Source organism: Halichoeres trimaculatus, unplaced genomic scaffold (genome assembly GCF_033239565.1).
Source record: "Halichoeres trimaculatus isolate MK-OKI-2021-1 unplaced genomic scaffold, fHalTri1.1 fHalTri1_scaffold_10, whole genome shotgun sequence".
NCBI lineage: Eukaryota > Metazoa > Chordata > Actinopteri > Labriformes > Labridae > Halichoeres > Halichoeres trimaculatus.
Genome location: NW_027437187.1, coordinates 18,527,887 through 18,544,705, shown reverse-complemented (window position 1 = coordinate 18,544,705; position 16,819 = coordinate 18,527,887). Strand labels below are relative to the sequence as shown.

Sequence of the window (16,819 nt, the reverse complement as noted above, 5' to 3'; positions counted from 1 at the left end):
TAAGGACGCAGAGGTGGGCGATAGGACGGACACTGACACCTGGATAAATTATTGGGTTTGAGCCAAAAAGCATGAAGACCAATCTACCCAAGTGAACCATTTGGCGAAACATCTCCAAAGGCTCGATATCTGTGTCAATCACATCAACACATTCACTGAGCAATGATTCACTCAGAAAGGGAAACTAGCCAAGACTGAAATTAACTGGCTTGAACAATGGGTCATGTCTATTACTGGACAGCTCTGTCATCCATCATACGAGGTGTTACTGTTACAGTCAGGGAAATACAACAATGACCTCAATCTCACATTTACGATGATAAGTGCTACACCTGACTATTATGGGTGATATTCTCAATGACCTTGACGGCGGCGTGTGCTGCATGTCCCACACTCAGTTAGCCTGTAGCATTAGTACAGCCGTGTCATACTCACATGCCCAGGGAAGCTTTCATGCACATAAAAAAGGAGAATGAATTCTGAAAAGCTACTGTAAAAAAGATTCAGTGCACGGGGACATTAACCACGTGTTGGACCTTGCCAGTATCCTTCCTCGCCCTTCATCACCATCCTCTCTCCTTCATCTGCTCCCACTGCACTCCTGCCCTAAAGTAACAATATGTCGTAGAAGTAATGGTGCTGGTGACATAAGATCAATTCTTCAGGGTTAACACAAATCTACACACAGCTACTTAACCTTAGTTCTTGTACCGATGCACAGCCATAGTGTGGTGTACAGATGCTGACATACACTTCAGGAGGGGAGCAGCTCAGCTAGCAGACACAGATTTACAATCAGCATATCAGCTTCAGTGGCCCCAGAAACAGAGGTGCAATTTCTAGGTCATTCAATAAAAATTCTACTTAGCAATGTGTCTCCTGAGCAGGATAGTAAACATTTTGTGCCGTCCAAAAGACTGTTCAGAAATAACATCATCCAAATGAGTGGGATGGTGTGAATAGAAGATATATTGTGACTTTTAATGACACTGTCTTGTGAATAGTATAAACAAGCACTGTGAGCTATGTCCTGTAAGGGACATTGCAGCAGACAGGCTGAATGCCATCCAAACAGATGTTGCTGTTTAGCAGAGCATGCAGCGCAAACATTGGACAATTCATCACAGAATGGGGTAGAAATAGCTCACAATATGCTCAAAGTTCCTTGCCATTTTTCACGCACATGATGTCATTTTTTGTCTAAATTAAGAAAAATGCTTTTTTTGTCCTCAGATTGCTCAATGAGAAGCTCTCTAATTCCTCTGGCTGATCACTGATGCAGCACAAATGTTAATAAATATAATTGCTTGCGACATATTCACTCCTTAAACACCAAACCTCAGCTGATTTTTGAAAGGATCATTAAACGTATAATTTCATATATACTCTTAGGATAAAAAAACAAATAATCATAATATAACTATGCAGAATCAGCATGTGTGACGTGAAATGTTTCCATTAAATTATGTGGTGATTCATCTGCACACCCACAGCTAAGAGTCAACAGCTAATTTGCATTAATAACTCCACACTCAATAACATATATAATCAATTTTTTAACAAGCTGACATCAGGCCTTCTCATCTCTGCCTCATCATCCTGCTATAACATGATATGCTATTACATGTTTTAAGCGGCCATGTTGACTGTAAGAGCCATAGGGGACAGTCTGCACTCTTAACACACACCTTTACACGGTTTGCAAAAACAGACTGGTACAAAATATTCATACGTGTATGCACACAAGCACATAGTTCATACTTTGATGGACAGAAGTAATATCCTTCCCTGGATATCAGATCAACACTGAAAGAAACACTCCAAAAAAACAAAAAGGGGTCAAAGAATCATATTTCACAGAGAGGGGGGTAAAAGCAGATTAGTCAGGTACTCAAATAGAAATATAATATACTGAAAATACTTGACTCTATGGCATTTAAGATTATATAATGATGCAACATTAAACAAATATAGATATTAACTCTCCAAAGTGTAGCAAAGATTACATAGACCATAACACGTAGATAAAGACAGAAGGCTGGCACGTGACACTTGGAAAGACGTGATGTAAAGTTACGAATGAGGAGCTGCAGAGACTCACATGAAGGATTTGACGTCCAGGCCTCGGTTCTTCATCTGGTCCATCATGTAATCCCAGCTGCCAGGATTGGCACGTGAGCGCCCTCCTGCTTCACCTCCCCTATAGCGAGATGTCCCTGCTCCTGCTGGGCTGCCCCGTGCCCCCCGGGGACCACCTCTTGCACCTGCACCCCCACCCTCTCCACCACTGCCACCTCCCTCTCCTTTCCCTGCACCCCCACCACCAGCGCCACTGCCACCCCCTGGCTGTCCTGGTGCACTGTGTAATTGTCCCAGGCTCTGTGACGTGGTGGGCGGATGGCCCAGACCTGGGCCCGGCGGGTGGATGAGAGGTTGCTGAAGACTCTGCTGGCGTAGCAGCGTCCGAGGCCGGGTGGGGATGTGCTCCAAAGTGGACGCATAGGATAAGACTGGATCCCCAAAGCTAGGAGGGCAGAGGAGCAGGGAGGAAAGAGAGCGCAGAGAAGGCCACGGCCGGCAGAGGACAGGATGATGAGGAGGTAGGACAGAGTCAGTTGGCACGTAGGAGGAGGTAGAAGAAGAAGACGAGGAAGAAGAAGAACGAGAAGGTGATGTAGGAGGAGAGCAAGAAAAGGTGAGTTTTTTTGGAGCGGTGAGGTCAGGGATAAGACAAGGTGGCACAGGGCAGTAGGAGGACACAACAAAAGAAGTCAGGTTGACGTCAGGATAGATACAGGAGAGTTCACCCAAACAGGAAGTTGATGATCGTGAGGGTGAGGAAGAGGGGGAGGGCGAGGAGGAGGAAGAGGGAGTAAAAGTGATGTTGGAGGAGAGGAGGGCAGAGGGAGGAGAGATTGGAGGTGGAGACAGGAGGAGGAGGAGAGAGAAAGAGAGCACGGTGAGGCAGCAGCAGTAACAGCAGTAGCAGAAATAGCAGTAGAAGGTGCAGCCTGAGTGATCGCTGTGTGCTGTGTGCTGCTGATAGGCCTGAGTCCAGCACAAGTGTGATGACTGTGAGCTCCGTCTGCGCGCCAGGTGTGTGCGCACTTTGCGTGGCTGTGCGGTCTGAGCATGCTGTTTGCGTGAGGGTGGGTTTCGCGCATGCAGAAGCCAGATGTGGACTGTCCGCACGGTGCGATTTAGCGGCACTTGACCTCGTCGGGGTGTGTGCGTGCTGGTTTTGCAGCTTCCTGGCCTTCTTGATGACGCCTTTTTGGTGTGATGAGAGATCCCCATTTTCCCTGCCCGTCATTCAACTTTCCCACGCCTAATAGCCTCCCTTCTTTTCTGTCCTAGTCTATTTCGTCGTTTAAATACATGCTGCACCTCTAGAGACATCCCAACAGCCAACCATGTCCAACAGTATGACTCCCTCCCTCTGTCACCCTCTCAGTCTCTACTCCTCCCCTTTAGAAATGAGTTGTAATGGGCCTGCTGCTTCTCTCAAAGATGCTCCAGTAGTCATAAAACCATGATGTTATTTACATAAAAAAACATGCTTTTGTTTTGTGGGAATCTTCTAAACTTTTTAATACTTTTTTTCCCTCCTCACTAAATATATCCTCCTGTCTCTCAGATCACTGTGTAACCCAGACTACCAGAATTAGGTCATGAGAGAGCTATTCACATCAGTTAGATGCCTTTTTGCTCTGCCTGGCATACTTTACCTAACATAATTTTGCATGAGGCTTTCAGTGTGCAACCAATAATATTAAACCGACACAAGTAAAAGAATGAAAAGGTCTGTGGTGGGTTTTGCAGACATGAAACAGAAGAGAAAAGAAAATCAGAAGAGTGGCTTTACAGGGTAACAGAAAGATGGAGGGAGCGATGGGAGTGATAACGGCAGAGGGTGACGATGGAGGAGAGACAGAAAATGGGGTGCGAGACACAACACAAGAGACACAGACACTTATAGCAGCCTGAAAATAGAATCCAATTATAGACAGGGGGGCAAAAAGAAAGATGAGAGAAGAGGAGGAATGAGGAGTGAGGTAGTGATGAGCGTAAATGTGTTGTGGAGGAAGAAATCACAGGCATGAGGTGCCAGAAGCAGGTGTAAAAAATCACCAAGAACTGAAAATTAACTGCCTCATTTACAGCACACTGAATATAGTCCCTAAATCATGTCAGACATCATGGCTGTGGGATACATGCAGTCAGTAGGCAACATGCAGTTCACATTTCAGCTTAAGTTTTAATTAAAAGGCGAGCTGGCACGGTATGAGGCACTATTTCAGGCAGGGTGAGAAAATGAGACTATTTCTGTATTGCCTTTTTGCAGAGTACACTTGCAGGCAGTGCAGTTCCTCACATAAATAAATCATACTCTCCTGCAGTTACACAGGAGCAGCTGGGGTTTGAGTCAGTGTGATACAGCTCAAGAAACTATTGTTATCTTCTCAGGATGACAAAAGATCACATCTCCACGGTGCTCACGCCTTGATCTGGGCCCACACGCTAACCTTGAAACCTGAGCTGCACCTTCCTGCTGAACTTGACCTCGAAACTGATTCATTCATCTAATGATAGCTGCTGTGAGATAACAACTCGTAGGAATAGCGTTATGACGACGTGTTTTCTGCTGCTTTTCTATGACTGAAATGTTGACTGAAATGTTTGTTTCTCACTCGTGAACTCACTCGTTGGGTCTCAGTCCTCCAGAGTGCATGTGTCCCTGGACGGTCTGCCACTTCCCGGCCTTCACGCCCTCTGTCACCATGCTCTTCACGCTGTCACTGCGATTAGGACCCCCCCCATCATCCCCATGCCCAGTTGCTGCCCCTTTCTGACCCCCTGACACTGCCCCACTGAGAGACAGAGACAGGGGTGCGGGAGGTCCCATGCCAGACAGAGTACAGTAGAGAGAGAATAACAACAGGCAGAGGAGAAAAAGACCAAAGAGTGTGAGAAAGACAACAAAAACACAAACACACACACACAAAGGAGAGCAGATTGAGCAACCACATGGTTACAGAGGTAAGACAGATAAGTAGAGTGTGTGAGGGGGCAGGACTGGTTTTCCAGGCCAAGTGAGAGGCAGGTAGATGAAAGGTCTGGAGTCCAGTGTGGAGGACGAGAGGTATGGGGGTGAGGAGTGCAGCGAGGAAAAGAAGAAGAGGAGGAAGAGAAGAATACAGAAGGAGCCTGTGGAGGGTGGAAAACCAGCCAGGGGTCACTCCTTTGGGCCTCAGAGGACCTCTACAGCTGCCAGCATTCACTAGCGGCTACAAAGTGTGAGCTCCGGTTATTTAGCTCTTGTTCTGTTGTTCATTTGGGCTTTTGAGTTTGAAATGTGCTGCTAGAAAAAAAATTTAAAACAAGCAACTTGTAGGGACTGAAGTGTTTTTTTATACATATTCAACTTGTTTTGGAAATCATTTAATATGATATTTGGTTGAATACATCTGCATTTGTTTCTGTAAAACATTGATTATTCTATTTTGAGGGTTGTGATGTGTAGTCTCTCATTTTTCAAAGACCCATTTGACATTTGATCCCCACTTAGAGTCAATAACAGTAAACAGGAAGTGGCAAAATACCCGCACCACACGAGAAACAATCCTAACAGAGATCTAATCATATCGACCTCCAAAAAGGCTCAGCAATAACGCCACTGAATTCATATTTCATCTCAGACGTGTTTTCACTTTTAAAATGTCATGTCTTCTCAGTAAGCAGAGATGATCAAAAATAAAGCACTGTAGTGCCCTCTGGTGACATAACTACATTTCATTAATATGCATGTTGCTCCTGCTCCAGGTGACACTGAGTAAAAAGGCACAGAGGACGCTGTTGCCTGGTGTGTATGTGTAGGGATTAGGAAAGAAAGGGAAAGTGTGGGGGGTGTTGCGACACTTGTATCATGTCACTTTGAAGGTCACCTTTCACATTTAATTCTGACCGATTGACCTGACAGAGCACGAGGAGAAGTCATCAATCACAGTAGCAGCATGGATGACACCGCCTGAGCTACCATCAACACGCAGGCCTCGTATATCGAGCCAGGCACAAGGTGAACGGCCCTTATCTTTATTAAAAGCAGGATCACATAAATAACCCACTCTGTGAACCTCTCAAAGTATTTAAAGGAAAATCACACTCAGTTATCAATCCTGTTTTTTGACTCAACTCCACAGAGGAATAGAGTGATTTACAAAGAAATATAGCCACATATCTTCTGACAGTTTTTCATTTTAAAGCCATCAGATTGATTAGCTAAAGGGTAATTTATAGTAAATATAATTCACCAAACTGACGCCTACGTTTGAGGAATGGCTTATGTCAATTCAACACAATCATTTTTCTGACTTGTGTCATGACTGGAGCTGGCATCCAATAAATAACAAGTTCAATATTTAAAAAATGTGACAATTGATCCCCCTGATCCGATAAGTCCTAAAGGATGGAGATTGATTGAGCAGGTTGGTTAGGAACCAGTTTGATGAATGACACCAAGTGTTATTACAGAGATTGAAAGCTGCTGATCCTGAGCAAATCCTCAACAGGGAGTTATTTTTGAGCTTTCTTTTAGTTTCAAGCAGCACACTACTAGTGATTGTTGAGCAGTCTGTAAAAAAATCCTGGGCCCTGATTCAGCAACTTACACACATTTTCTAAAGCGTATGGCACACAGTTAATAAAGATGTGTCTGACCACAGTATTCTCAGTCAGCAGTTCATAATTAAGGTGCTAACTGAGGCACAGGGCACAAAGAAATTGATAATTTTTGAATACTGTGGTGCTGAATGATCATTAGACATTCCTAAACACTATTCTTCAATGAGTTTTGGGCGTTATGTGAATCAAACAAGAGAGTCTTCCTCTTTGGGAACCACGTGTGTGAACTTAAATTACTGAATAATGCCCATCCAGCCATCTTAACTTAACCAGAAGGAAGAAACGGTGGCTGAAAGTTAAGAGAAGTTTTTTGTTGGTCTCTTGCAACAGCCCCTGCCTGCATCCTAAAGCAGCAAGGTGAGGTGCGCTAGTTCGGCACAGAGCTTGATTCGCGTGCCTGTGTTCAGAGGTTGTGGTCCTTGGGTCAGACAGCTGCGGTTGATGCTAGCCTGTGGCTTTTTGTCGTGTTTCTGTCCACTGTCCACTGCCCATCTTCCTAATGGGCGCACTGAAGCCAGAAAATAAAACTCGAAAAAAATGTATCAAAAAATGCCTGTGTGCTCAAATGTGGCAACCGATTGCTATTTCTGCAAGGAACCGGTATGCTGGGCCTGAAAAAAACAACCAAGTATGTTGTAAAATGGTAATGACGGGCAGAGCCAATAATGTTTCTGTGTTTAATATTATCTATTTTAATTAAAATGTTCTTCTGAGGTCACACATTACTGACAATTTTATTTTGGTGGCTGGAAGAAATAGTCTTAAAGGCCCATCCTGATAATAAACAAGTTTACAGACAATAAATGACAACCTTGAGGGTTTCTGCACTAAACTTGCTCTTCTGAGATCAGCAGCCATCATCTTCAGGCTGAGCCTTTAGACAGAAATCTATTTATCCACTGCGCTCTTAAGACACTACTGCCTTCTTTTCTCCAGGCAATTTAACAGAGTCCTCAACAGCTGGGTCTATTAAAGATGACCAGTTATTGGAGAGTTTATCGGGTGTGTGCCTGGTAGCAGGATGTCTAAGCTTTGAGTCCTCTCGGCGCCCAGAGGGAGATAGGTCTGACCTTGCTAAGGCTTTATTGGATTCAAGTGCTTGGTGAGTGAAAAAAGGACTTTTATTGCATCAGGTGAAAACAAAGTTACTTTTTCTTCCAATATGATGGACGGACACAGTTCAAGAGCTCCTGTGTCATTGCGGTGCACATTAGGTAATAGGTTGATGGGGTCAGAGAGAAGCCAAAGATGGATGTAAACCACAGGTGAACACTGGCACCAACACTGCAACCTGGTTTAACGGTCAACCCTCCACAACAACAACATCAACAAAAAGTTTCAGTTCACACAAGGAGCACAAAGAGATACACAGATTACAGAGAAGGTGGGTTAAAGTTTACATGTCTTTAAGGAGAGAAAGGCTACGAGGGTTGTCCGTCTCCATGGATACACCCCATGGGAGAGAGGTGAGAGGTTAGAGGTCAGGAGTTAGTGGGAGCAGAGCTAGGGCTGTAGGGAGTTGGGGGGCATCTGAGAGCAGCCTCTGTGTTCATTAAAAAGGTGATGGGAGCAGCGGCAGGAATTAGCCTCAGGATGCTATCACGCTCTGCTGCAGTGATGGCCGGATGGCTGTCGTGGGGATGCTGTTACGTGCCTGTATGACATTTTCTGCACTCACATTTCCCAAGTAGATTATGACTAATCATTAGTAACCATCTCTGCCCTCCAGCGTGCCAGCATTGGGTAGATTTTTATTGATGTCGTTATACTATGGTTGATGGAAGTCGCATTAAAAGACAATAGTAGGTCTAGAAATGCGGAGTTTATGTAAATTGCAATACTACAACATTTATAGAACAGGCTTTCTGTGAAAGGCTTATGACTAAAAATCCCTGGTGGCTCTGGAATAAAATTTTGTCCTTAGACAAAGGGAAATTATAGAGACTGTAAATGAGGTGAATTTAAAGGGACAGTGCTGTGTTTGTGAGGAGGTCGTATAAAGCACTAATACTCTCCACTAGACCACAGTTTTCATGACCCTGCTTAAAGAGGCTGATGTTTCTGCACAGAGGCTGAGCTACAAACCACTAGAAGTAAAATTACAGAGAACACATTTATGCCACTTCAAACTGAACTGCTGTCAAAAAGACAAGACTTAGTTTAATGTCTGCTACATTTTTGGATATCTTATTGCTACTTCACTTTGATGTAAGGGATCTTTTTCTTTAAGGCTTTGTCTTTGATTTATGTTCTTTTTATTTGTTTCACAAAATAAGAAACACATTGTCATGGAATTGACAGGGACATATTGCTAAGATTAGCCAACAAAGTGACCATGGTTGTTCAGTGTTTTTTTTTCCCACAGATAAAACCTAGCACTGTAGGATACAGCGAAGTTTCTGGGAAAGAGTTTAGCTGCATTATTTGGTGCTATTTTAACTCTGTCACTCATAACAGCTGCGTTAAAGAATGACGCTAACTGGTCAAAACCCAGTTACAAATGATTAATTCTGACAAGCAGGAGCAACTTTAAGAACAACCAGATCACACACCTCATACCAAATCAATCCACACAAAGTATCACTTAATCCTGCACATTTTACCTCTGCCTGTTAACACCATAGACTGTATATAGAGTGGACAGCGTGGTTCCGCCATTTATCATTATACGGTTTTGAAGCCAAAATACCCCCGTCACAGGCACAGCCAATTGGGAGCAGTTTGCAGCCAGAGTCTGCGCAGTAGAGACGATGAGGGATTTTGGGAGAATCTGAGTGGAGCTGGGTGACTAAAATAATAATTATTTTTTTTCTTTCAAGAGTCTAATCACTTCTTGACTCTACCTCCCAACATGTTTTACAATCCCCAGAAAAAATACACAAGAACGGCATCTGTCAATCATCATTAAATGTTACATAAAGCCTTGTTTTTAACCTTGTATAACTAATGAAAAGTAAACTTTTCAGAAAAAAAAGGACTTGAATACAAGACAGCCAAATGATATCTTCAAATCACCACAACAATCGGACGTGAGGAACATTTCTACGAGGTGTATTAATTTCTTAAAGTTTGACCACAGCCCATCTGGAATGGCTGGAAAACCGGATTTTCTAACCTATACTGCAGCCAGCCACCAGGGGGAGCAGTTTTTGTGGAGACCTCACTTCGAGCCGCGCAAGCGGACATCTATTTTTTTGACAATCTGTGGTTAACACTCAAATAAAACCTTAGATTTTGCTGGCATCCTGGATTGATAGGAAAATTAAGATAGACACTTAATACTGGATCATGTCCTGCAATACGGGCTACAGCAGCAGAGCTGGTGAGTGCATCTGTAAGTTGCTGATCACTGTGAATCTAGTTTTACCATCACAGGCATTAATATCAACAGTGATGGAAATAACTGCATACCTTCAAGATGAGGAAAGGCTGAACGAGGAGAGAGGTATCTCTAATCTTGTCCAAAATTACCTTCAAGTGAAATTTTACGTTGGATGTTATTCGTTAAAAAGGGATGTATAATGTTAAACATGACCATGAATTAAAATGTTTTTTTTTTTATGTGAAATGTTTTTAATTATTGTTTAATGTTGATACATCCTGCAAGTCAGCGGATGAAAACCTCTTGCCATGGAAGTAGAATGACTGTTTTTTAGTGCAGTAGTACATTTTGGGTCAATTTTTTTCAATGGCTTTAGTGGGTACTCCCCCTGATGACCTCTCAGTTTGGTTTCCAACTTAACATGTCCAGTCTTCAATTAACATAACCACCTGCTCACTTGAATTAATCTTATACTTTTATTTGATCTTCTCCAGAAAAAACGATCATCATATGAAAAGTTGTCTTATTGTTGCACAAAGAGTATTACGGCTAAAATACACCAAATGCGTCTGCAGAGTGTCCCCTTTCTGTTACAGCAAACGGATCAAATAGGTTTCAGTCTAATCAATTTGACAACTTACACTGGAACTGTTCTGTTGCAGTACGTCTGCGTGGCTGGTCCATCAAGTTGCAGGTAATACACAGCCATCCAATTTTTGACAGACGCGGAGCTACATGAATTCAGTGTTGGAGTCAACAGGTTTGAGGTTTTACAGCCCAACATGGATGAAGAAAGACTTATCAATGGGGAGGGAGGCACGGGAACTCCTCGTTCTGTGACTCCAGCTGTCCGTCAGTTACGCTGCTTGTCGGACTGAACACACAGCCAGTGTAAGTGGACAAACGCAGTCAAGACACAGTGCAACAGAGTCACACTGCAGACTTATTTGGTGTATTCTAGACGTTAGAGTGTATACATTTATCATAGTTTCTGTGGTGCAAGGCCATTAATGTTCCACAGACTTTGGTGTAATTTGAAAATGATGGCTAGAGTGGAAAAACACAAGAATGTTTCAGAAAGTAAAGGTTAATTCCTGAGATATGGGGGAACACATGGTAAAACATGTGGGGGAATGCAGAGTCATTACAAGGAAAGATGGTAACCAGAAGTAAGGGCCTTCTGCTCAAAGGAGAGGCCATAAAAGTATTTAAAACATGGCATACACTAAGAGTAAAATGTTGTTTTGCATGTCAGACTTTAAGTGGTACTGCTGAGCCCATCTGTTCATTAGCTAAGCTTCCATACAGGAACTCCAGCCTTTTTCTCCACTTTCAAGAATTACCTCATACAATCTCACTCACATAAACGTCCCCTTTGTGAAGTGTCAAGGGCGTTTCAACATCCACACCCAATGCTTTGATTTGATGAGGCTGATCATTGTGACTGCACAGCTAAGAAAAAAGAGGGGAGGTGTGGAGAGGGTGGAGAAGGTGGAGGTTAGGGATGCATGACCGTAAAGGAAGATAAAGGAGGGGGAAAGTGAAAGTAGCACAGCCCCTGCCTCGTTACAGCCCTGCTCAGGTGGAAGTCTCTTACCAACCTTGGACCAAGACTCACTTGAGTGTGAGGCGAGGATCTCCATATGGGGCATAGGGAGAAATGTTAAGTACGAACTCCTTGGGTGGATAGGAGCTCCACCTCTGTTGAACTGTGCTGCTGTCATTGTTATTCCAAAAGTCTCTGTCTAGATCACTGCGGCCAAAGAGAGAGACAGGTCAGAGCAACACAACCATGGACAGCCTTGGCACCAACCAACTGTTTGCATCGGGAGCCAGCTGCTTGTGGAGATGACGAGGGCTTGGTGTGAGGAAGAAGGTCGGCCATTCAGCTGCACCACACAAGATTACCAAATCCAAGTTAAAAATCAACACAGTGGACCAATTTAAAAACAAAAATAGGGGGCAGCCTGGAGGAGAAAGGCATTCACAAAAGCATTTCATAAAGCAATGTGCTGCAGCAAAGACAGAAGAAAGGAGAGAAGGAGAGGCAGCAAGAAGAGAGGAAGTCTTAATCTGATGAATACACACAGCATGTGATTACATTCTGATTATTTAGCACGGCACCACTGACGACACACATTTGAGTAAACATTCAGAAGTCTGGCCCCCATCCTTGGCGTGAGCATGAACACATGAGACACAAGGCAGAGAGAAAAATCGCATACAGTCAAAGTAGAGGAGGAAAAGTGAGCAGAATCACTGATGTCATACAAGTCAAACAGCAGAGGTCAGAGCTGCAGCACAGGGGACAGAGCCAGGAGAGAAAGGCAATGCACAAAGAGAGAGAGTCGGAAGCTGAAATGACCAACAAGAGCACAGCAATCAGCTGGAGCCAGTGAGAAGGGAAATGCAAAAATTAAGAAAACAAGGACCTTAAGTCAGAATGCATTCACATTTCCATTTTGAAACTGTCAGTGCAGATTAAAAGTAACACAGACATTCAGATGCGGCAGAGGCAACAGCAGGCTACAGAGGAGAAGTAGTGATGAGCAGGTTAAAAGAGGCATTTTGTGGAATAAAGCACTGTACTTAGCATTACAAAGCTGACATTTTCTTGTTCTGACCTATACTCCTGTTTCATCAAGCAAAGAAAATACCTTAATCTTAGTTTGAGCCCTGTAAGAAATGTTAGATCAAAATCCTGCCAAATATTTAAACTCCTACATCAACGCAAAGAGCTCAAGCTTCACTCCATTCCGTTTATTTCATCATTTTAAGCAGTGCAAAGGCGTGGCTGAATCCCTGCACTTAAGAGAAACCTATCTTACGAACTATAAGATAAGTGCAGGAGCAGACTGATCCAGCCCAAAAGCTTCACAGGTAAGATAATGCAGATTTAATCTATGCTGATTAAATCACTAACCTTTCCTTTAATGTCTGCCCGAACATGCTCTTGCAGAGATCAGGCTCTTCAAGATTAACAAAAAAAAAAAAAAAAAAAAAAAACAGGCTTCGTTTTCCGCCCTGTCTGTGCAGTTTATATCAAGAGACTCAAAGCTGAACCAAATGTAGTTCATTATCACCAGATCATTCTTCCCAAACCAGTTACTAGGCACTTACTTGATGGCTTTCTTCTCCCCTCGCCCACGTGCCGAGTCTGGAGTGTCTGCTGTTTCCACTCCTGGCTTATTCCTCTTCCCCTTGAGCCAAGCGGAGGGAGGGGATGACAGAGAGAGCACAGACACAAAAGGTTAGCTTGTATTTTTCCTTTGAAGCTCTGTTTTTGCTTTACTAATTTGAAGTGTAAATGCCTCTCCTATTATCTCGGGAACACTGCGGCACCAGTCCTTTGCCCGATGGTCTCCTGATTACACTCATCAAAGTCAAATCAAATCTGCTGTGGAGAGCCATCTTTGACTATGATAATCATTTGCACCACCCTGAAATTTACATGGCAATTGCCTCTTTAAGGTAATCCGCTGGGTGCTTGAGAGAAGCCTCTAGAAACTTGCATCAGCTTGATTTTAAACAGCTATAGCATGACCTGCTATAACCGTGGAAATAATTGTGAGCTAAAGGCTAAAAAGTGAGGTCTGCTCAGCTCATCCTGCTGGAAAAGCTTATTACAGTTAAAGGTGTTTCACACATGTCACATTGCAGGTAATCTGTATTGACACTTTGCTAAAGTGGGACAGGGACGAGATGAGCCCCCATAACAACACAAACACTTTCCTGAAAGTGATGAACTGGTACACAGCGTGGATGGGCAAGGATTCACTTCCAGGAAAGAAGTGGGAGTGAAGCACTCTGAGCTGCCATTTTTATTTAATTATCAATTCATTTAAGGAACAGTGCATAGTAATGAATACTTCAGTGTAGCATCCATGTAAATATGCCACAAGGCTGATTTTTTCGACACAAATGAGTGGTTGTTGGCTTGATGGGTCTTGAGCCATCATTTAAGATGTGCAATGAGTAAGGCGTTCTCTTATTGAAACCAGTATGTTGTTTCAGATTGAACCATCCTTAATGGACAACACAGACTGCCACAGAGTACCATGTCTTAGATAACACACGGTCTTTTTCTAGTGTAGGCTCTGGAGTGGTTCAGTCTCAAATTTACTGGTAGATTTCAGTTTTATATATTGTAAGATCTTATAGATAGAAAGAGTGAAGTTGACCTTTTTAAATTTTTAAAAACTCAAAAGGTTGTTTCTGGAGTATGCTGCAGTGATGAATACCAATTGACTTTCTGTCAAAGACTCCTATTACTTATTAAGAAAGTGAAAAGTGAGTGAGTTTTGTTGCATCTGAAAAAGAGCATTATAGCTTGGCTCAGAAAATGGGTTCTTAAGTTGGCTGAAGGAGAACTTCCTGTGGTACTCTTGCTTCTTGGGTGCTAAGCTCTGAGTCTGAGGCTGAAAAGTTGGACTATGGTGATGTTTGAAGAAGGAAGCCCTCCTGCTTCCACTTTACTTTTGTAAATCACTTTGAAGACAAAGTCTGCCAAACTTAACTGGCACCCTGGTACTAAAACCCTACTGCTCGATCTCACTGTTTATTCCTCCCACAGACTGTGCCAGTCCTCTCCATCCTGGGCTGTTCCCAATTTACATTTGTAATTTCATTTGGAAGAATTAAACTACTTTGTTAGCCAAAGCCCTTTTATATTGTTAATGCACAACAGTGCCATAATGAAGCTCCCCCTCCATCACGACTTTTTACCTCCTACGGTGTAATATGGGTGTCCCATGATGCTGTCTTACCCAGAATGGCATGACATTGCACATAGATGAAGATAAGATAGCTGGTGACAATCTTAACTTTCATCTAGAACAAGTTTCATTCCTATCACCAAATTTCTCTTGTGAAGGGATTTTATTTGGGGTTTTTATGCCTTCAGCAGGAAGCAATTCAAACTCTTTAAATGTATCAAAAACTATCTGCTAGAAGCAGATGCTTTAACATCTGTTGATCAAAGAAGCACACCACGAGCAAAGCTATCACTTCTGTGAGTGCGTTTTCCATAACTTATGCAACTTTACTCGAACCCTGACTTAGTAACAATTGTTATAAATTAGGTATGCACGATATTATTGACACAATATCGTGCATCGGCAGATAAAAGCTTAAAAACACGTTTATCGGTATCGGCTGATATGAAAGTTTCTGCCGATATGCACAGCCGATAAGGTGCTATTCAGTTAGGATTATTATTATTTTCCATCTGAAAAATAAGCTCCTTAAATAAAATGTAGCACTTCATTTATTTGCACTGCAGAGTTCTGTGTCTGTCACCAGGTTGTTACAGTAGCTCTAAAATAATCAAATGCAACTTGGTTATGTTTAAAAATGCATTGTACATTTAAAGTTCATGTGATCTCAAGAAATTATTTTTCTTTATTTTAATACCGAATGTCTTGAGTTTGAAAAAATAATACATTTCTTATTTATGGTAAAATCAAATGTTTTTTGTCTTGTTTTATGTGTGTTTCTTAAACAAATAAGACCGTCACAATTAGAGTAACATATAAATTCCAGTACAGGATAGACTTAGCTTTCTTTACAGTGAAAAAAACAAACAAACCTGTGATTATCGGTATTGGTATCGGTATTGGCAAAAAGGGGTTTTGATATATTGGCATATCGGATATCCAATATCGTGCATCCTTATTATAAATCTTGCTGGCTAGCTTGTAACCATCTTAACTAGCAAGGTCCCTAGCAAAGCCGGTGGAAAAGACCTCCACACGCCTTGTGTAAAGGTCCAGCCACAAACAGGCAGAGGGACATTCAACCTGAGGATTTGAAGCACCATGAAACAGATGGAAATGGCGAACCACAAACTGATGTTAAAACTAAGAATTTTAATTAAAAACTGATTCATTTTTTTATGATGATCATTTCAGTACGGGCTAAGCAATTACACCATCTATCTTACATGCTTGATTACATCAGGGTCGTAGATCATTGTAGCATTAAAGCAGTAGCCACTGGCAAAAGCCCCAGCTATTGGCAGGTGGCTGTAGGTCACCAATACGTCAGGTCTACATTAAAAAAACTATTGATAGTCTTTAGTTTGACGTATTTAAGATTCTAGTGTGGATGAGTGAAGGTGATGATGTTTCAGCGTTTGTCATTTGCGCTCTGCCATAGCCAAAACTGAAACACAGATTCGTAAACTCCGCAGAAGTCCCACTGGCTGTGAAGGGATGTTAATACAGTGTATGATTTTGTATTTTTGGGACACCCTCGGCAGGCTTATCCAGGAAAAGGTTATGTTAAAAATAATGCATCAAATGTTAAAATTGGCCTCAGGCGTAGGGTTCAGTTTGAAACACAGATTTGTGTTGAGCAGGGTCAGAGCAAGTCAAGTTTTGAGTCGAGTGTTTGAAGCCTCCACAAAATCCATACCTGATCAACAAGAAACACAAACAACAGGTGAAGGGTTTTTCTACAGAGGCCTGCAAGGTGCTCTGTGACCACCAGTCTGATTCAAACAGGCAGTATATACCCCGCCTTTACCTCAATCTGTACCCAACCTGTTCTCATAATCACAAATCCATGAAGCCGAGAACTAGGAACATGAAAAAACAGAAAGGCAATCAGCCAGAGGTTATATAGGAGTTTCTTACAGTCTGGATTGACTGAGATCTATATGCAGTATGCATTGCCTATAAATAGAAGAGGCGTATGAAATGCAAATTGCGCCACAGCCTATATACAGAGCTCAAAAACCAGCTGATGCAGACTCTATAAGTGCCTGATAACACAGATCTCATTTCAAACTACAGTCCACACCTTCCGATATTGTGG

At 42.5% G+C, this 16,819-nt stretch overlaps 1 protein-coding gene across 3 annotated transcripts in view; it reads right to left on the bottom strand.

Moving 5' to 3' along the window:
• Positions 1–16,819, bottom strand: part of syt7a (synaptotagmin VIIa) — a 114,433-nt gene that overhangs the window by 35,034 nt on the left and 62,580 nt on the right. For 2 of the 3 annotated variants that reach the window (XR_012598887.1, XM_074677404.1), the window contains exon 1: positions 2,102–4,645. Coding sequence is in view for 2 of the 3 variants with exons in the window: in XM_074677404.1 (XP_074533505.1) it covers positions 2,102–3,297 (1,196 nt within the window). In the remaining variant the exon portion in view is untranslated. Of the gene's footprint in view, positions 1–2,101; positions 4,646–4,703; positions 4,872–11,621; positions 11,757–13,123; positions 13,204–16,819 lie in introns of those variants that run through there. The other variant, XM_074677405.1, reaches the window with a different exon arrangement.